This window comes from Peromyscus maniculatus, chromosome 17 (assembly GCF_049852395.1).
Source record: "Peromyscus maniculatus bairdii isolate BWxNUB_F1_BW_parent chromosome 17, HU_Pman_BW_mat_3.1, whole genome shotgun sequence".
In the NCBI taxonomy this organism is placed as follows: Eukaryota; Metazoa; Chordata; class Mammalia; order Rodentia; family Cricetidae; genus Peromyscus; species Peromyscus maniculatus.
The window spans coordinates 7914518-7928494 of NC_134868.1; the positions used below are offsets into that span (position 1 = coordinate 7914518).

A 13977-nucleotide genomic window follows, 5' to 3' on the forward strand; every position below is an offset into this window, starting at 1 on the left:
CTGGATATCCAAAAGCAATACAAGCCTAGGCAGTCCAATACACTCCAACGCAGTGGAGGCCGGAGGAAGTGCCCACCTGTCTGCAAGCTCAGCCTTTAAGGGGAAAAATCACAAGGCTACATCATTTAGGGGTGCTAGTACGGGTACAATTCTGATTGGCTCGATTCTAGGGACTTCTAGAAATTACCTCTAAGGGAGTGGTTGCCCGCCACCATTTCTCATTTGCTGCCCTCAGGTGGGGGCATTTCTGTGGTCAGTTACCCTAGAAACCAGGGAGAGGACATTCCATAGTCCGGCAGGCATTGCCTCATGACAATCTTGTGACTCTGTACTTTTACACTTCCTGGTTTCTGGAATCTGAACTGACTGATTTCAGTAACGAATGGCCTATTCCTAAAAGGAAAAATCTTAGGCCTTAGTTTTTGGGTGAAAGCATTTTGGTCTTATTTCTAAGATGGCTCATTTTGGTCTCACACTTTTCAAGCAGTTTACTATGATGAGAAGGGTAAAAAACACATTGACTGTGTTTTTTAAGATGTGATTTCTATGTCAGAGTCGATAAAGTCCTCTCAGAACCAGTCCCAGCCCATGGCATTAAGCACAGTGTGAGAAAATATAACACTGACCACACAAGAGCTGAGGGGAGACTAGTGGGTCTCAGAGGCCAGTCAGAGCAAAGGTGGAAGGACAGGCTGCTCACCTTTACCTGGATTATAGACTGGAGCCTGAAGTTCTGTATGGAGTACCCAGGGGTCCCAGGGTTTAGCTATATCTGTCGTCAGATATCTGAGGAGAAAAAAAAAAATCTACGCACACTATGTTCTTACGTCTGTTAACTTTATTCCTCGAAGACAAAATTCTTTTTTTTTTTTTTTGGTTTTTCGAGACAGGGTTTCTCTGTGTAGCTTTGCGCCTTTCCTGGAGCTCACTTGGTAGCCCAGGCTGGCCTCGAACTCACAGAGATCCGCCTGGCTCTGCCTCCCGAGTGCTGGGATTAAAGGCGTGCGCCACCAACGCCCGGCTCGAAGACAAAATTCTATCAGTACAGCTATAGCTCCATCAGGCATTCAGGGCAGAAATAACTCTAGACATACCAAGCTCTATCAGTCTACTTTATTTCTCTGGGATGAAATCCTGTTTCCATAACTACAGTTCCTTCCAGTTCCCTAGCTCAGAGTCTTGCTAACGACTTAACGCCTGTTTTCAACCTCATCTTCTCCATGTCCACTACTCTCTACTCAGAAAACTCTACTCGAGATCTGCTTACCCTCTATGGAACCTCTGTCATCCTCTCTTCTCTCTCGCCATGCTGTTCTGTCTGTTTCCACAGAAAATGCCTGCCCTTTCTTTTCCTGGGCACCTGGTTTTCTGCCTCTTCAGGAATGTTGTTTTACCTCTCACCTTGATATGTAAAAACCTCTTTTGTTCTCATTCAAAATGCTCTGGAGAACCACTAGGCCTTCTCAAGGCCAGAGGATGGTCTGAGCTTCATTAGCACAAGAAACAAAGCTATGTGTCTCCTGCCAGCTTGTCTCCTAAACTCAGCAGGAGAGTTAGTAACTTAGAAGTTCAGCAGGTCTGGGGAGCTGAACTGTTTGCCAATTGGACTGGGCACCCAAGGACTTCATAGCAGAAGACAGCTGGAATATTAAAGGCTGGATATCACCAAATAAATATAATAATACTTATAAATAAATATTTATAATAATAAATGGCTTGCCTTTTGACAGATCCTTGGCAGGTCAAAGTATAGCTTTAATACACAGCTGAATCTCTGTAATATATTCCTGTGGCCTGCACAAGTTCTGGAGTGTTTATAGGTAGCTATTATTACTGTATATTGTGAAAAGGGAAGCAGAAAGGATCCCAAACGTTTTCATCTTAAAGCAATAATAAATGTGTAAGGAGATAGTCTGAGTCAAATCCAGCCATTAAACAAAGTATATAAATGGGTTGATATAGCACCCTGTGCCTTGTAAGAATGTACAACTTTCATTATGTAATTTAAAAGCAAATTTAAACATTCAAAAGAATAGAAAAGAAGAAAAAGGAAAGCAAGGAGACAGTGAAACCATTTTCCATTGGTCTAAGCTAGTTTTGATTGGAAGACTATACTAAAATAGGCTTATGATGCCCTAGAAATAAATACCTTCCAGTCATTAAATAGACGGCCACCCATGCCTCTGGTAATGTTCTGGAATCTGCATATGTGAAGTTCTACACTTAGAAACACAAAGGAGACTCCTAGGGGTGACAGTCAGCAAGTGATGTCTAGAAAGCGAGTCCAGTGGCTGTCTAGGGCTAGGCATAGATATTCACGAATAGTGCTGGCCCTGGAGAAGACACCAGAATTGGTCCTTCCTTCTGACACATGTCATATTTACAGGCAAAATTGAAACTTTTGTGCTGTATGTCCACACTGGGCATAGCCATGGTGTCCTATCAAGTCTAGATAGCTTCTTGTAAAAAGGTTTGCCTTGAAGTTGTGCTGGCTAACAAAACTGAATATACATTTTGTACGGAAAATCTGCCTATACTACTTTCCCAGAATACATGCTCTGCAACTGTGTGAGTTACATATAATTGTGTAGGTCTGTGGGAACAGCTGTTCTCAGAGATGCTGCTTGTAGTTTGCCAATGTCAATCAAACTTGACCCTGCCTGTAACCACGTTATGCTTGGAGATCCTTCACAGCTAAGCATTCTGCTTCCATGCTGTGAACTCAGTCTGTTTAGAATGAACTTTTATGGAAACCAATGTAATCAATCCTACTAGATTTTGGACTCCCAATGTTCTTAACACCGAGCTGAAACCATAGCTTTGATCTCATACCTTGCTCTTCATGTCTGACTCAGAGCAACACATCTGTGTGTAAAGACGTGCTGACCATTTACTCGAAGCACCAAGTGGCCATACCCTTCCCCCCTCATAATTTTGAAAACAACCTGTGGACATAGGTTGGTAATATTTGCTTGTGGCTTTTTTGTGCTGTTGTGAGTCGATATAGTGAGAACAATATCCTCCCTTGGGAAATTCCTGTAAGACTCATTAAGACAAAATTTCCTCATTCCTTTTCCATATTGTTTGTATTTTCTGGGTTATTCCATAGAGAAGATGCCTTCGCTCAGATCAGAGCAGAGCAATCAGAACGCTTCTAAACAACCAGGCTCACTCTTGAGTCAATAACACCAAGGGTTAATTTCTTTTTATGTGGTATCACTTCACACATCCTCTACCCCAAAGTCACCATACCTTGGCCAATCAAGCTCAAGAAAGTCGCCTCACTCTGCCCTCCCCTCCATTTCTGTTCTTCTAGAAACCTTCCTAATTTCCCTTACTCCAAGTCTTTTCTATTCCTTCCTTCCTTCCTTCCTTCCTTCCTCCCTCCCTCCCTCCCTCCCTTCTTCTTTCATCTGTAAATGTCCAATAGACTTTGGGAAGTTGCATAAATTTCAGTCTGCCTGGGATAAATTCTGAGCAGTAGAGAAAGGTAACTAAATGTATGGAGCTGAAGCTGGAATCCCTTTCCTGTAATGGAAGAAGGAATCCCCATCTGCAGTCTAGAATGAAGTTCCCTGCAGGAAGAAACATGCATGCTAGGCATTCTTAGATGTTTGAGATGTCAAATAGGTCTTCTGCTTCTAGCTGTATTTGTTCATATCTCTCTCTCTCTCTCTCTCTCCCTCCCTCCCTCTCTCTCTCCTAACTCCTCCGCACATTTGAAACCCAGCCTTGTTTCTTAATAGTGTTTCTGAAGTATTCCGTCTCTCTCCTCTCCCTCTTTTCCTGTCTCTGTCAGTGTCTCCCTCTCTCCATCCACCAATATACTGGAACTCTAGTTACTTTAAAACAAAATGTCAGAAAGGTATGTGTGTGTGTGTGTGTGTGTGTGGGGTGATTTGGGAGGATTTGGGGAGAGGAGAAGTAGAGAGTGAATTGGTCAAGATACATTGTAAATTCTTTAAGAACAAAAAATATTTTTAACAAGTTTTAAAACTCAGTTGTTTCCCAAATGGTTTCACAGATAATCAGATATCCATTAACAATTATTTTAAAATTATTATTGTACAAACATGGCAAAAGCTTTAGAGAAAAGGTAGGTTCTTTAATAAATGGTGTTAGGAAAACTGAGTATGCACAGATAGAAGACCAAACTTAGATATGTTTTATGTTGTATGAAAATCACCTCAAAATGGAACACGGGCCTTCATGCAACACTTTAAATTGCTAGGAGACCCCATGGGAAATGCTTCAAGATACTGGCATAGCCTATGATCTCCTGAGCAGGACACTTAACAGCTCAGAAGGTAGAAGTAAGAGCTGACATTTGGGACTGTATCAAATGGAAAAGCCTTTACAAGGCAAATGAACGACAGAGAAGCCATCTACAGAATCTTGGAGGCCAGAATGGGAGAGAATCTTGGCCAGCCATTCATCTAAGAGAGGACTAGCATGCAGAATCTCTAAAGAACTCAAGCTGGGAATGTGGCTCAGTGCCAGAGGGTTTGCTTGGCACTCTAAAAGCCTTGGGTTAGAATTTGCTACCCCCAGCACACAGATGAGAGACCAAGGGGAGGGAAGGACAAAAAGATCGAAGAAGGAAGAAAGGAAATCGAACAACTTATGAATAGATTCTCACACATGCACAAGGGGCCAACAGCTCACACAAAAATGCTGAACATCTTTTGCTATGAGAAAAATCCACAGAAGGAATGCAAATCAAAGCCAAGCTGAGGTGCCAGCTCAGTCCAGTCAGAAAGGCTTCATCAGAAAGCAGAAAGACAGGCCAAGGGGATGGTTCAATGAGTTAAGGTGCTTCCAAAACAAGCCTAATAACCTGAGTTCAGTTCCTGGTACCCACATAAAAGTGGAAGGACAGATCTGACTCTGTAAATTTGTCTTCTGATCTCCGCATATATACATACACAATAATAAATAATTTTAAAGCAACAAAGAAAAACCCACCAAACAAACCCGAAGCAAAACAAATGAAAATGCTAGCAAGGATGTGAAAGTGTAAAATAAATCTGTATGAATTTGTGGGGGGTGGGGAAGAGGGAGGAGAGAGAATGTACATTAGTACAGCTAGTGTGGAAACCAATATAGCTCCCTCACTACAGTAAGAACAGAAGCACCATATGATCTACCAATGGCACTCATAGGTGGAAATTCAATGGAAACAAAGTCAGGGTACTAAGGACATCTGTGCACGCAGGCTTACTAAAGCACTATTCCCAACAGTCACACCGTGAAATCAGCCTATGTGCCTACCAACTGATAAAAAAGATACAGAAAATAGTACACACACACACACACACACACACACACACACACACACACACACGTATATATACCTGTATTATACAATATAGATAACAGAGTACTATTAAGCTTAAAAAAAAAAAAAAAACCAGGTCATCTGCAGGAAAATGGAATGAAGTAGGGGTCACCATGTTGAACTAAAGGCAGATGCTTTTTTTTTTTTTCCTTCAGTATGATGCTAGGGAGACAAAAAGAAAAAAAACCTGAAAGAAGTAGATTGGAGAAGGGTAAGAAGCCACAAGAAAAAAGGAGGGAAGGGTAAAACAGACTTGGGAGAGTAACAAGTATCGCATATGTAAAAGAAACAGTTAATATGGACAGTTGACAAGCACAATTGTAATAAAGATTTGTACGCTGTTAGATTTAAAAACATTTCTGTATGTTACTCCTGCTTTAAACACCTTGTGGATTCTTTGTTTCTTATCCTCTCTCTTCTGAAAACATGTTGAGCCACAGACCTTGTCTTCTGCAAAATTTGCAATACATGAATTTAAAGGAGTTTCTAGAAGATTGGGTAACAAAGGCCATAAGTTTGGACATATGGACTCCATCAAAGAATAGTCATTGCCTGGGATCTAATAACTATCTTCATATCAGGATGAGGCATCTCTGAGATACTCATCTGTTTTAGTTACTGTTCCATTGCCATGAAAAGGATACCACGACTAAGGCAACTCTTAGAAATCATTTAATTGGAAGTTTGCTTACATCTCTGAAGGCAGAGAGAGGAGAGAGGAGGGGGAGAAAAAGAAAGACCCAATAAAGTTATACCTACTCCAACAAGGGCACATCTCCTAATCCTTCCCAAACAGTTCTACTAACTGGAACCCAAACATTCAAACATATGAGCCCATGAGGGCCATTCTCATTCAAATTAACACATCTTTCCATGAATTTCTGCCAACCACCCTGATAGCACTTTCCAATGTGCTGTGGGGCATTGGGATAGGGGATGTTCTATGAAGAAAAAATATATACAGAAAGCAATATACCTCCGGAACCTATACATTGGGTTGAACCCTATACAACTGCCACCTTGTAGTCAGTTTTGGCTCAAAGTTAACAGTACTGGAATACATTAACAAAATTAAGGCCTTCAGCTATTTTCTTCTCTTCTCAAATCCATTTCTGCCCCAAACTTGTGAACTGAATTCATTTGAACCTGTATTGTTACCAACAAATATACCAACAATTATACGTCAAAATCCAAAGTGTTAAAATTATCTACATCTAATGAATCATACACCGAGGCAGCTTCCATAATTGAGTCTGATGGTGCCAAATCATGTCTGAAACAAAACACTGCATGATACATCATCAAACAGATATTTTCAAGAGCTGTTACAGGGGGAAAGAACAAACGTCCCCCAGCACTTCTGAATGTCATAGGAGCACACCATAAAAGCTTTAGAGGTATGCTAACAGGTTTTGTCCAGTGACTGGCAATTAGGACAGAGAACATTTTAATCCATCTCTACCATCGCCACACTACAGACTGCCATCATCTATTTACCAAATTTCAATGGACAGTACCTGCTAATAGATTCTATCCCTTTGTATCTGTTCTAGTTTGTTATCTTTGGGGTCATACCTCTTGTTAGAAAAAAACACTTGGCTCCTCTCTCCTCAATATAAACAAAAGCTTTTACCACATGAACAAGGTCAATTTATTCTATTCAGGGGTAATGCGACGAACTGTAAGGTATTGCAGTGCAAAATGTACCCGCCTTTCATCAACCTTACAAAAGAGGACTGAGAGGCAACGAACAACTGAGCAGTATGTCATGGTGAGGCTTTTCAGACTAGCTTTCAAAAAACAAACATGCACAGCAGCATAGAAATCGAGCACACAATGGTATTTTGTTACATTTGCAGAAGAGAGTATTTTTCTTCCTTTTTACTTTACTGATACACAAATTCGCACCTTGTTTCCAGGACACTAAGTAGCTGTACATGTCTAATTCACTACACAATAGTAGGTACATAGTGCAGACAGTCAAAAAATGTGATCTGATGCTATTCCTGCTAGAAACTTAAAACAAGTATCTGCTAGGAAATACTGAGGAGATAATATCCAACTTCAGTTTCAACTATAGTATGTTCTTAACATCCTAGGTTCCAACTGAATAGAATGTCTGTTGTGTGCTAACATATTCACATACTTTCCAAAAAGTAATCAAAACAAGCAGAGTACTGGCACTCTAATGGCCACAAAGGACACTGCTGTGACTTCCTTTAGAACCCTGAATGAATTAAGTCATAAATAGCTCACCTTGAACAGTACTCAACAAGTTTTTGTAAAATTTTCGGTATTTCACATTTCAGCCCAGACTGCATTGAGTTTCGTGTGTGTGTATGTGTGTGTGTGTGTGTGTGTGTGTGTCAGGTTTTCTCTGATGTCAAACAAGCAGTGTCTGAGCACGTATTTTGGAAGGGCTCATTGTGTGAATATGTAGATTAATTCATTCTGCAAATGTCAAGTTTTGACTTTTAAGGACTCTTATTTGAGAAGGCATTAACTTACTGTCCCTAGCACATAATTATAGCAGTACACGACTATTTTAAAGAAGTTCTAAGCACCTGAGTATGTAATGATAGCACTCCATGTGAAGAATTTGCTCAAATTTTGGGACTTGGTTAAGGGAAAGGGAAGAACACAGGACAAAGCTGTTACTTCTCTCAGTTTATATTCCCCAACTTTAGTCACTAGGAGGTGAGGGACATTAGAGTGGAAACTCAACAATGGGAAGTTGTGTGAAAGGACAGGACTATCACAACCAAACCTATTAAAATGTAAAAATCTGTAAAACCAAATAAAAAACCAGCCATTACTGGTGAAACATAAATCACTATGATACAATATAACACAATGCCTGAACTTGTATCTCCTCAAAACAACACAGGGCTTGAAAATGCTGCTTACATGAAGTAAACCCTTTGAATACTGGGGCCTTAACCCCTCTGATTTTAAAAGTTAAAATGACAACACTTAGATTCTCATTAAATGGTGTTTATTAGCAAAAAGTAACACATAAGGGTAACGAATAAAAAGCATCTAAAGTGGAGAGTACAGAGTAGAAAAGAAGGAATACTGCTCCTGGACGTTTCTGTTCCTTCTCCATTGAGCACTGGTAACGAGGAACCATTACTAAACATCTCACCACATAGTGACATGCACACATTTTGGAACTCTGTCACTTTTGCCCAATGTTCTGCTATGGTCTGACTGTCCCCTCCAAACTCAGGCTGGAATTTGTTACTGGAACAGTACTAGTAAGGGGGATCTTTAAAGAAGGGCTTCAGACTATGGCATGCCATGGTATGGTAACAAAAGACCCCATCCTCCACAGCTGCTTTCTGTGATGAAACAGCAAGAAGGCCCTTGCCAAGTAAGTGTTGGCCCCCCACACTGTGCTTTCAGGACTCCGGAACTGTGAGGCAGTCATTTGGTTTGATATGAATTACCCAGTCTGTGCATCCCATCATAGCAGTCCACTGTCAAATAAGGCATGTCCCTCAGTAAATTTTCAAAGTTTTTTATTCCAGATTTTCAAAAGGTAGCCTCACCCGCTTCTTTCAATATCCATCCACAAAACTGTATGTTTGTGGATGTCAAAAGAGGCCAGAAGAGGGCATCAGTTCCCCTGGAGAACCAAGGCATAAGAGTTCCAGTTGGTTGTGAGCAGCAAACATGGTTGGTCCAAACTCTGGTCCTCTAGAAGAACAGCAAGTGATAGCCACTTATCTTTCCAGACCTCCACATCCATTTCTAATCAGTGCACATCTGATTACTATGAATTGCACTATCTTTTTTTGTAAAACAAAATTGAGCTTAATAAACATAGTAGCTTAGTCAGCAACAGTCCATTTTACATTTATTAACTACAGACTGCAGATATAATTAGCTGCATGACACTGACTATCCTAATTTAGTGCAGGCAAAAATTAAGGATTTTCTATTTGAAGTAAGAAATAATTAATACATTTACTTTTTCAGGTTGGAGTTTAGATGTAGGGCCAAGGTGATTTTGAATGTACTCTTAAAGTGAGGATAACAATCCTGCACCATTTCTCTCTTCCAAAAGGTCGTTTGTCTGTTAGTCTGTGTATTACTTCAAAATCAACAGACTTGAATAATTTATAAACAATACAAATTAATGATTTTAGTTCTGGATGCTGGAAAACGCAGCAGCTTCTCTGATGTTTGCCCATTTCTGCTCCAAAGGCAGTACTTGTTCCCAGCTCTTCCAAGGGAAGAGACTTACTCCCCACACAGTAGAGGATTAGAAGCGTTCGAGGCCCAAAGCAGTCTCCTCCAGCCACATTCCAGGGCATGCACCCACTGACAGGCAGCTTCTTTCATGAAGAATCACGTCTAAAAGGCCCCACAACCTTAATACCACCCACAGCTAATTGTATCTAACCACTCATATTGGAAGAACAGTAAAACCTTTTTTTTGGGTTCCACTCCAAAGATGAAGATTACAAAACTCTTCAAGAAATAATCCTCAGATGCCAATCCATACTGAAATGCTAAAGGTATAGAATTTGTAGCTAGTTTTTCTCACTGATACAACCTCACCTCCACGCTACCCAAAGTAGCTCACTCAAGTTCAAGTGCATTGTCAAGAAAGCTATAGTAATGTTTTGTCCTGAAATACTTGCAGATTAAGATTAAATTCTGTGCCAGACTAGTATGCACTCTTAACTGCTGAGCCATCTCTCCAGCCCAAATACAATCTATCAACCAGAAACACTCTACAAACCAGACATACATACTACCAACTATAAAGACCATTCCTAAAAGCAATCTTCAGAGAATGATGAAGAAACTCCAGCGTAATAAAGTTGACATATATACTTTCACAGAAACTAAGAAATCAAGTTTCATGCCAAGGCAGAGCTCTGCAGCTGTCTCAGTCTATAGGGAGTAAAGTGGGACCTTGATGCAAACAGCTGACAAGCTTGGAATGAGTGATCTGCAAATCCCCCATGTGCTGCACAAAGAGTATTGTCGGGGGATGAAGGATCAGGAAGCACCAACTGAGTAGAAAGTACTGAGAAAGAAGAAACCTGGATTCAGTTCTTTGCCACTGTAACAGGTAAGCGGCCTCTGTTAAATTAGAGCCTCTACTGAGCACACAGGCCTCTCAATAAATGGGAGTGGAGAGACTTTGCTGAAAGCCTACTCAAGATCTCAAATTCCAAACGCCTTTTTTTTTTTTTTTTTTGGTTTTTCAAGACAGGGTTTCTCTGTGTAGTTTTGTGCCTTTCCTGGATCTTGCTCTGTAGACCAGGCTGGCCTTGAACTCACAAAGATCTGCCTGCTTCTGCCTCCCGAGTGCTGGGATTAAAGGTGTGCACCACCACTACCCGGCTTTTTCATTTCTTTTTCTTTCCTCCAGTTTTTCGAGACAGGGTTTCTCTCTGTAGCTTTGCGCCTTTGCTGGAACTCATTCTGTAGCCCAGGCTGGCCTCAAACTCAGAGATCTACCTGGCTCTGCTATATTCAAGACCTCCTCCCTCCTTCAATAAACGGCATTTGGCATTAAAAAACAAAACAACAAAAACAAAAACAAAACAGGGCTGGAGAGATGGCTCAGAGGTTAAAAGCACTGACTGCTCTTCCAGAGTTTCTGAGTTGAATTCCCAGTACCCACATGGTGGCTCACAACCAACTGTAATGAGATCTGGCGCCCTCCTCTGTGTACATAATAAATAAATAAAATCTTAAAAAAAAACAAAAAAGGATCCCAAATTCCTTGATTATTCTTACCGTTTACACCAATGCTGGAAAACAACACTCATTTAGTTAAAAACTGTAAATTCATTTGGTCATTCAATATGCATTAGACATGTCACCCATGACAGATACTGGAGAGACCAGGAAGACACACACATATATACCCCACACATCTTAATGTTCAAGTAACTCAACAGTAAAGCTTTTTACATATGTGTAAGTAATGAAGACCTACAGAGCCAATGTGTTTGTCAACACAGGGTTAATACTAACCAGCTAGTTAAAGCTTCTGCCTATAGTGTCTTCCTCCTTCACACTTGTAACTTGCTTAAAGAAATTAAGTTTAAAAAATTCTTACACTCTAATTCCAAAAGTGTCAAGTTTATAAAAAATACTTTATTTTAAAGACTCTTAGTAGGACTTCAACATCTATCTTTAAGATTATATACTACAAAGACAATCAGTGTTCGGCATATTATAGAGGCGTATTTAACAGCCACAACAAAATCTGCTCCATAACCACTACTCTGCATGTTGTTTACTGGATGGGGGTAGTGGAGGACATGATTCAACATTGTACTTAAATATTACATAAATTAAATTTTTCTCCAAGAATGAGATTAACTGTCCCTATGAATACTATCTCATAAACGTTACAAATATATATGAACTTACAACTGAGTTATTTAAAATATATATGGGCCGGGCGGTGGTGGCGCACGCCTTTAATCCCAGCACTTGGGAGGCAGAGCCAGGCGGATCTCTGTGAGTTCGAGGCCAGCCTGGTCTACCAAGTGAGCTCCAGGAAAGGCGCAAAGCTACACAGAGAAACCCTGTCTCGAAAAACAAAAAACAAAAAACAAAAAAAAAAAAAAAAAAAATAAAATAAAATAAAATAAAATATATATGAACATACAACTGAGTTCTTTCATTTAGTATTTTACAATGTTTTTTAAAAAAATCTAGCTCCATAATATTTTTCTTTAAAAAAAAATTCTTTAACATATAATCTGAGCAGTCCATATTTTTCTGAAATACAAGTACATATCTAATAATAAGGTCCAAAATGAGAAGACTTATTCTCTCCAGGAGAGGGAGGGGGAGGGGGTGGTGGAGGGGGTGGTGGGGGCAGGGAGTATGGTAAATTAAGCAAGGGATGAGAGGCCATGTTAGGTGGAGCCCACCCCATGCTTACAGATGGGGGTGGGGGTGGGGGAGGGAGTGAAAAGTTATGCATATCAAACATGGGAGGGGGATAGGGGTAGTGGGGCAGGACAGGATTATCTTGTCTCTGAGGTGGAAACCCCAAAGTCTTTTGAGATGCCATATGATCTGACTTATACAACTGCTGAGGCGGAGGCCTGCTGTGGCTTCCTCGGGAAAACCGACCCCTGGGAAAGCCTCTGGTAAATTCTCTGTTGTGATAGCCCTTTGAGTACTCTGAAGAAGAGCCAAAAGCATTCCAATTCTGGTGCACTTCCCCACAGTCTTCACCTTTGATGGAAGAAACACATAAAAGCACAATTAAAATTCGGTTTATACATCCAGATCGTTGTTAAAAAATGATTTCCATTCTTTAAGTTACTAACATGACAGAAAACTCAGTTTTAAATGAATTAAAAAGGCACAACTTAATGCTTAAGGATTAGGAAAGGCCACCAAGACAGAAAATATTTACCAATAACTGCATCCAAACACCACAAAAAACCCACAGCACCAATCCCACCCACACTCAAGGCTAAGAAAGGCTGTATTCCTGCTTAGCATTTGTCTCAGAGAAATGAAAATTTATTTAAAAAAAAAAACCTGTACAAACATATTTATAGACAATTTATTTCTGAGAAAAAAATGGAAATAAGCCAGATGTTCCTTAGTGGATAAGCAGTTAAACAATTCATGTTCTAATCAGCCCACAGGACAGGTCTCTGTAAAGAAAGAAACAATCTACATATCTAGAAACCTGGATGGATTTCCAAGAAAGAATGATCAGCAGCAAAGCAAATGTGTGATTTTAAACGCTCGTGTGAAACACTACAGGATTTTATTTCTGTAACACTCCTGGAACGATCACATTAAAGAAATGGAGAACAGCACTGACAGTGAGACCCGGGCAGAGCACTTGCACATGCAAGGCCATGAATTTGATCTCTAGCATTACAAGACAGACAAAGGGGAAGAGGGAGCAGACACACACACACACACACACACACACCATACACACACACACACATACACATACACACACACACAGATGCTTGTCATGCTGAGGTGAAAAAGATGTAAACAGTCACAACTAGAAAGCAAATGAAGGACTAGGGACTAAGGAACATTCTCTTCTGGTCACAGAACTATTAAGCCTTGAGGATATTATCTCAAATAATAATTCCAGGTGTAAGTTTCAAGTTGCAATTGAAAGAAATAGGGTAAAGAGTATATAATAAACATATGTGAATCTACAATTATCTCAAAAAGTTTAATTTTTAAAAAAGAAAACAGATTATAAGAGGGAAAGTCAAAATAAACAATGTGATTTGGGTGCCACACTACTGAATTCTAAACATGAGCAAATCTTTTTTTTTTTTTTTGGTTTTTCGAGACAGGTAGCTTTTGGAGCCTGTCCTGGAACTCACTTTGTAGACCAGGCTGGCCTGAGATTCACCTGTCTCTGCCTCCCGAGTGCTGGAACTAAAGATGTACGCCAGTACCGCCTGGCTGCAAACCTATTTCTTAAGAAAATCACAACAAGCACAGCTGCCTCTGTTGGTTAGGCTGCTTACCCTACAAGACAACTTCAGATCATCAAACAACCCAAATATTCCCAGAGCTCTCAATATAGCCTATGCTGTGTAATGCCTCCAACAGGAGGCGCATCAGGAGATAAACAGAGAGAACCCAGATGTTTTCTTTTATTT

At 40.2% G+C, this 13977-nt stretch overlaps 1 protein-coding gene across 1 annotated transcript in view; it reads right to left on the minus strand.

The window, feature by feature from the left end:
* Positions 1 to 11441: 11441 nt before the first annotated feature.
* Naf1 (nuclear assembly factor 1 ribonucleoprotein) overlaps positions 11442 to 13977 on the minus strand; it is a 31454-nt gene continuing 28918 nt past the window's right edge. Inside the window, exon 8 of the mRNA XM_076553271.1 lies at positions 11442 to 12559. Coding sequence (XP_076409386.1) covers positions 12114 to 12559 — 446 coding nt within the window. The 3' untranslated portion in view covers positions 11442 to 12113. The remainder of the gene's footprint in view (positions 12560 to 13977) is intronic.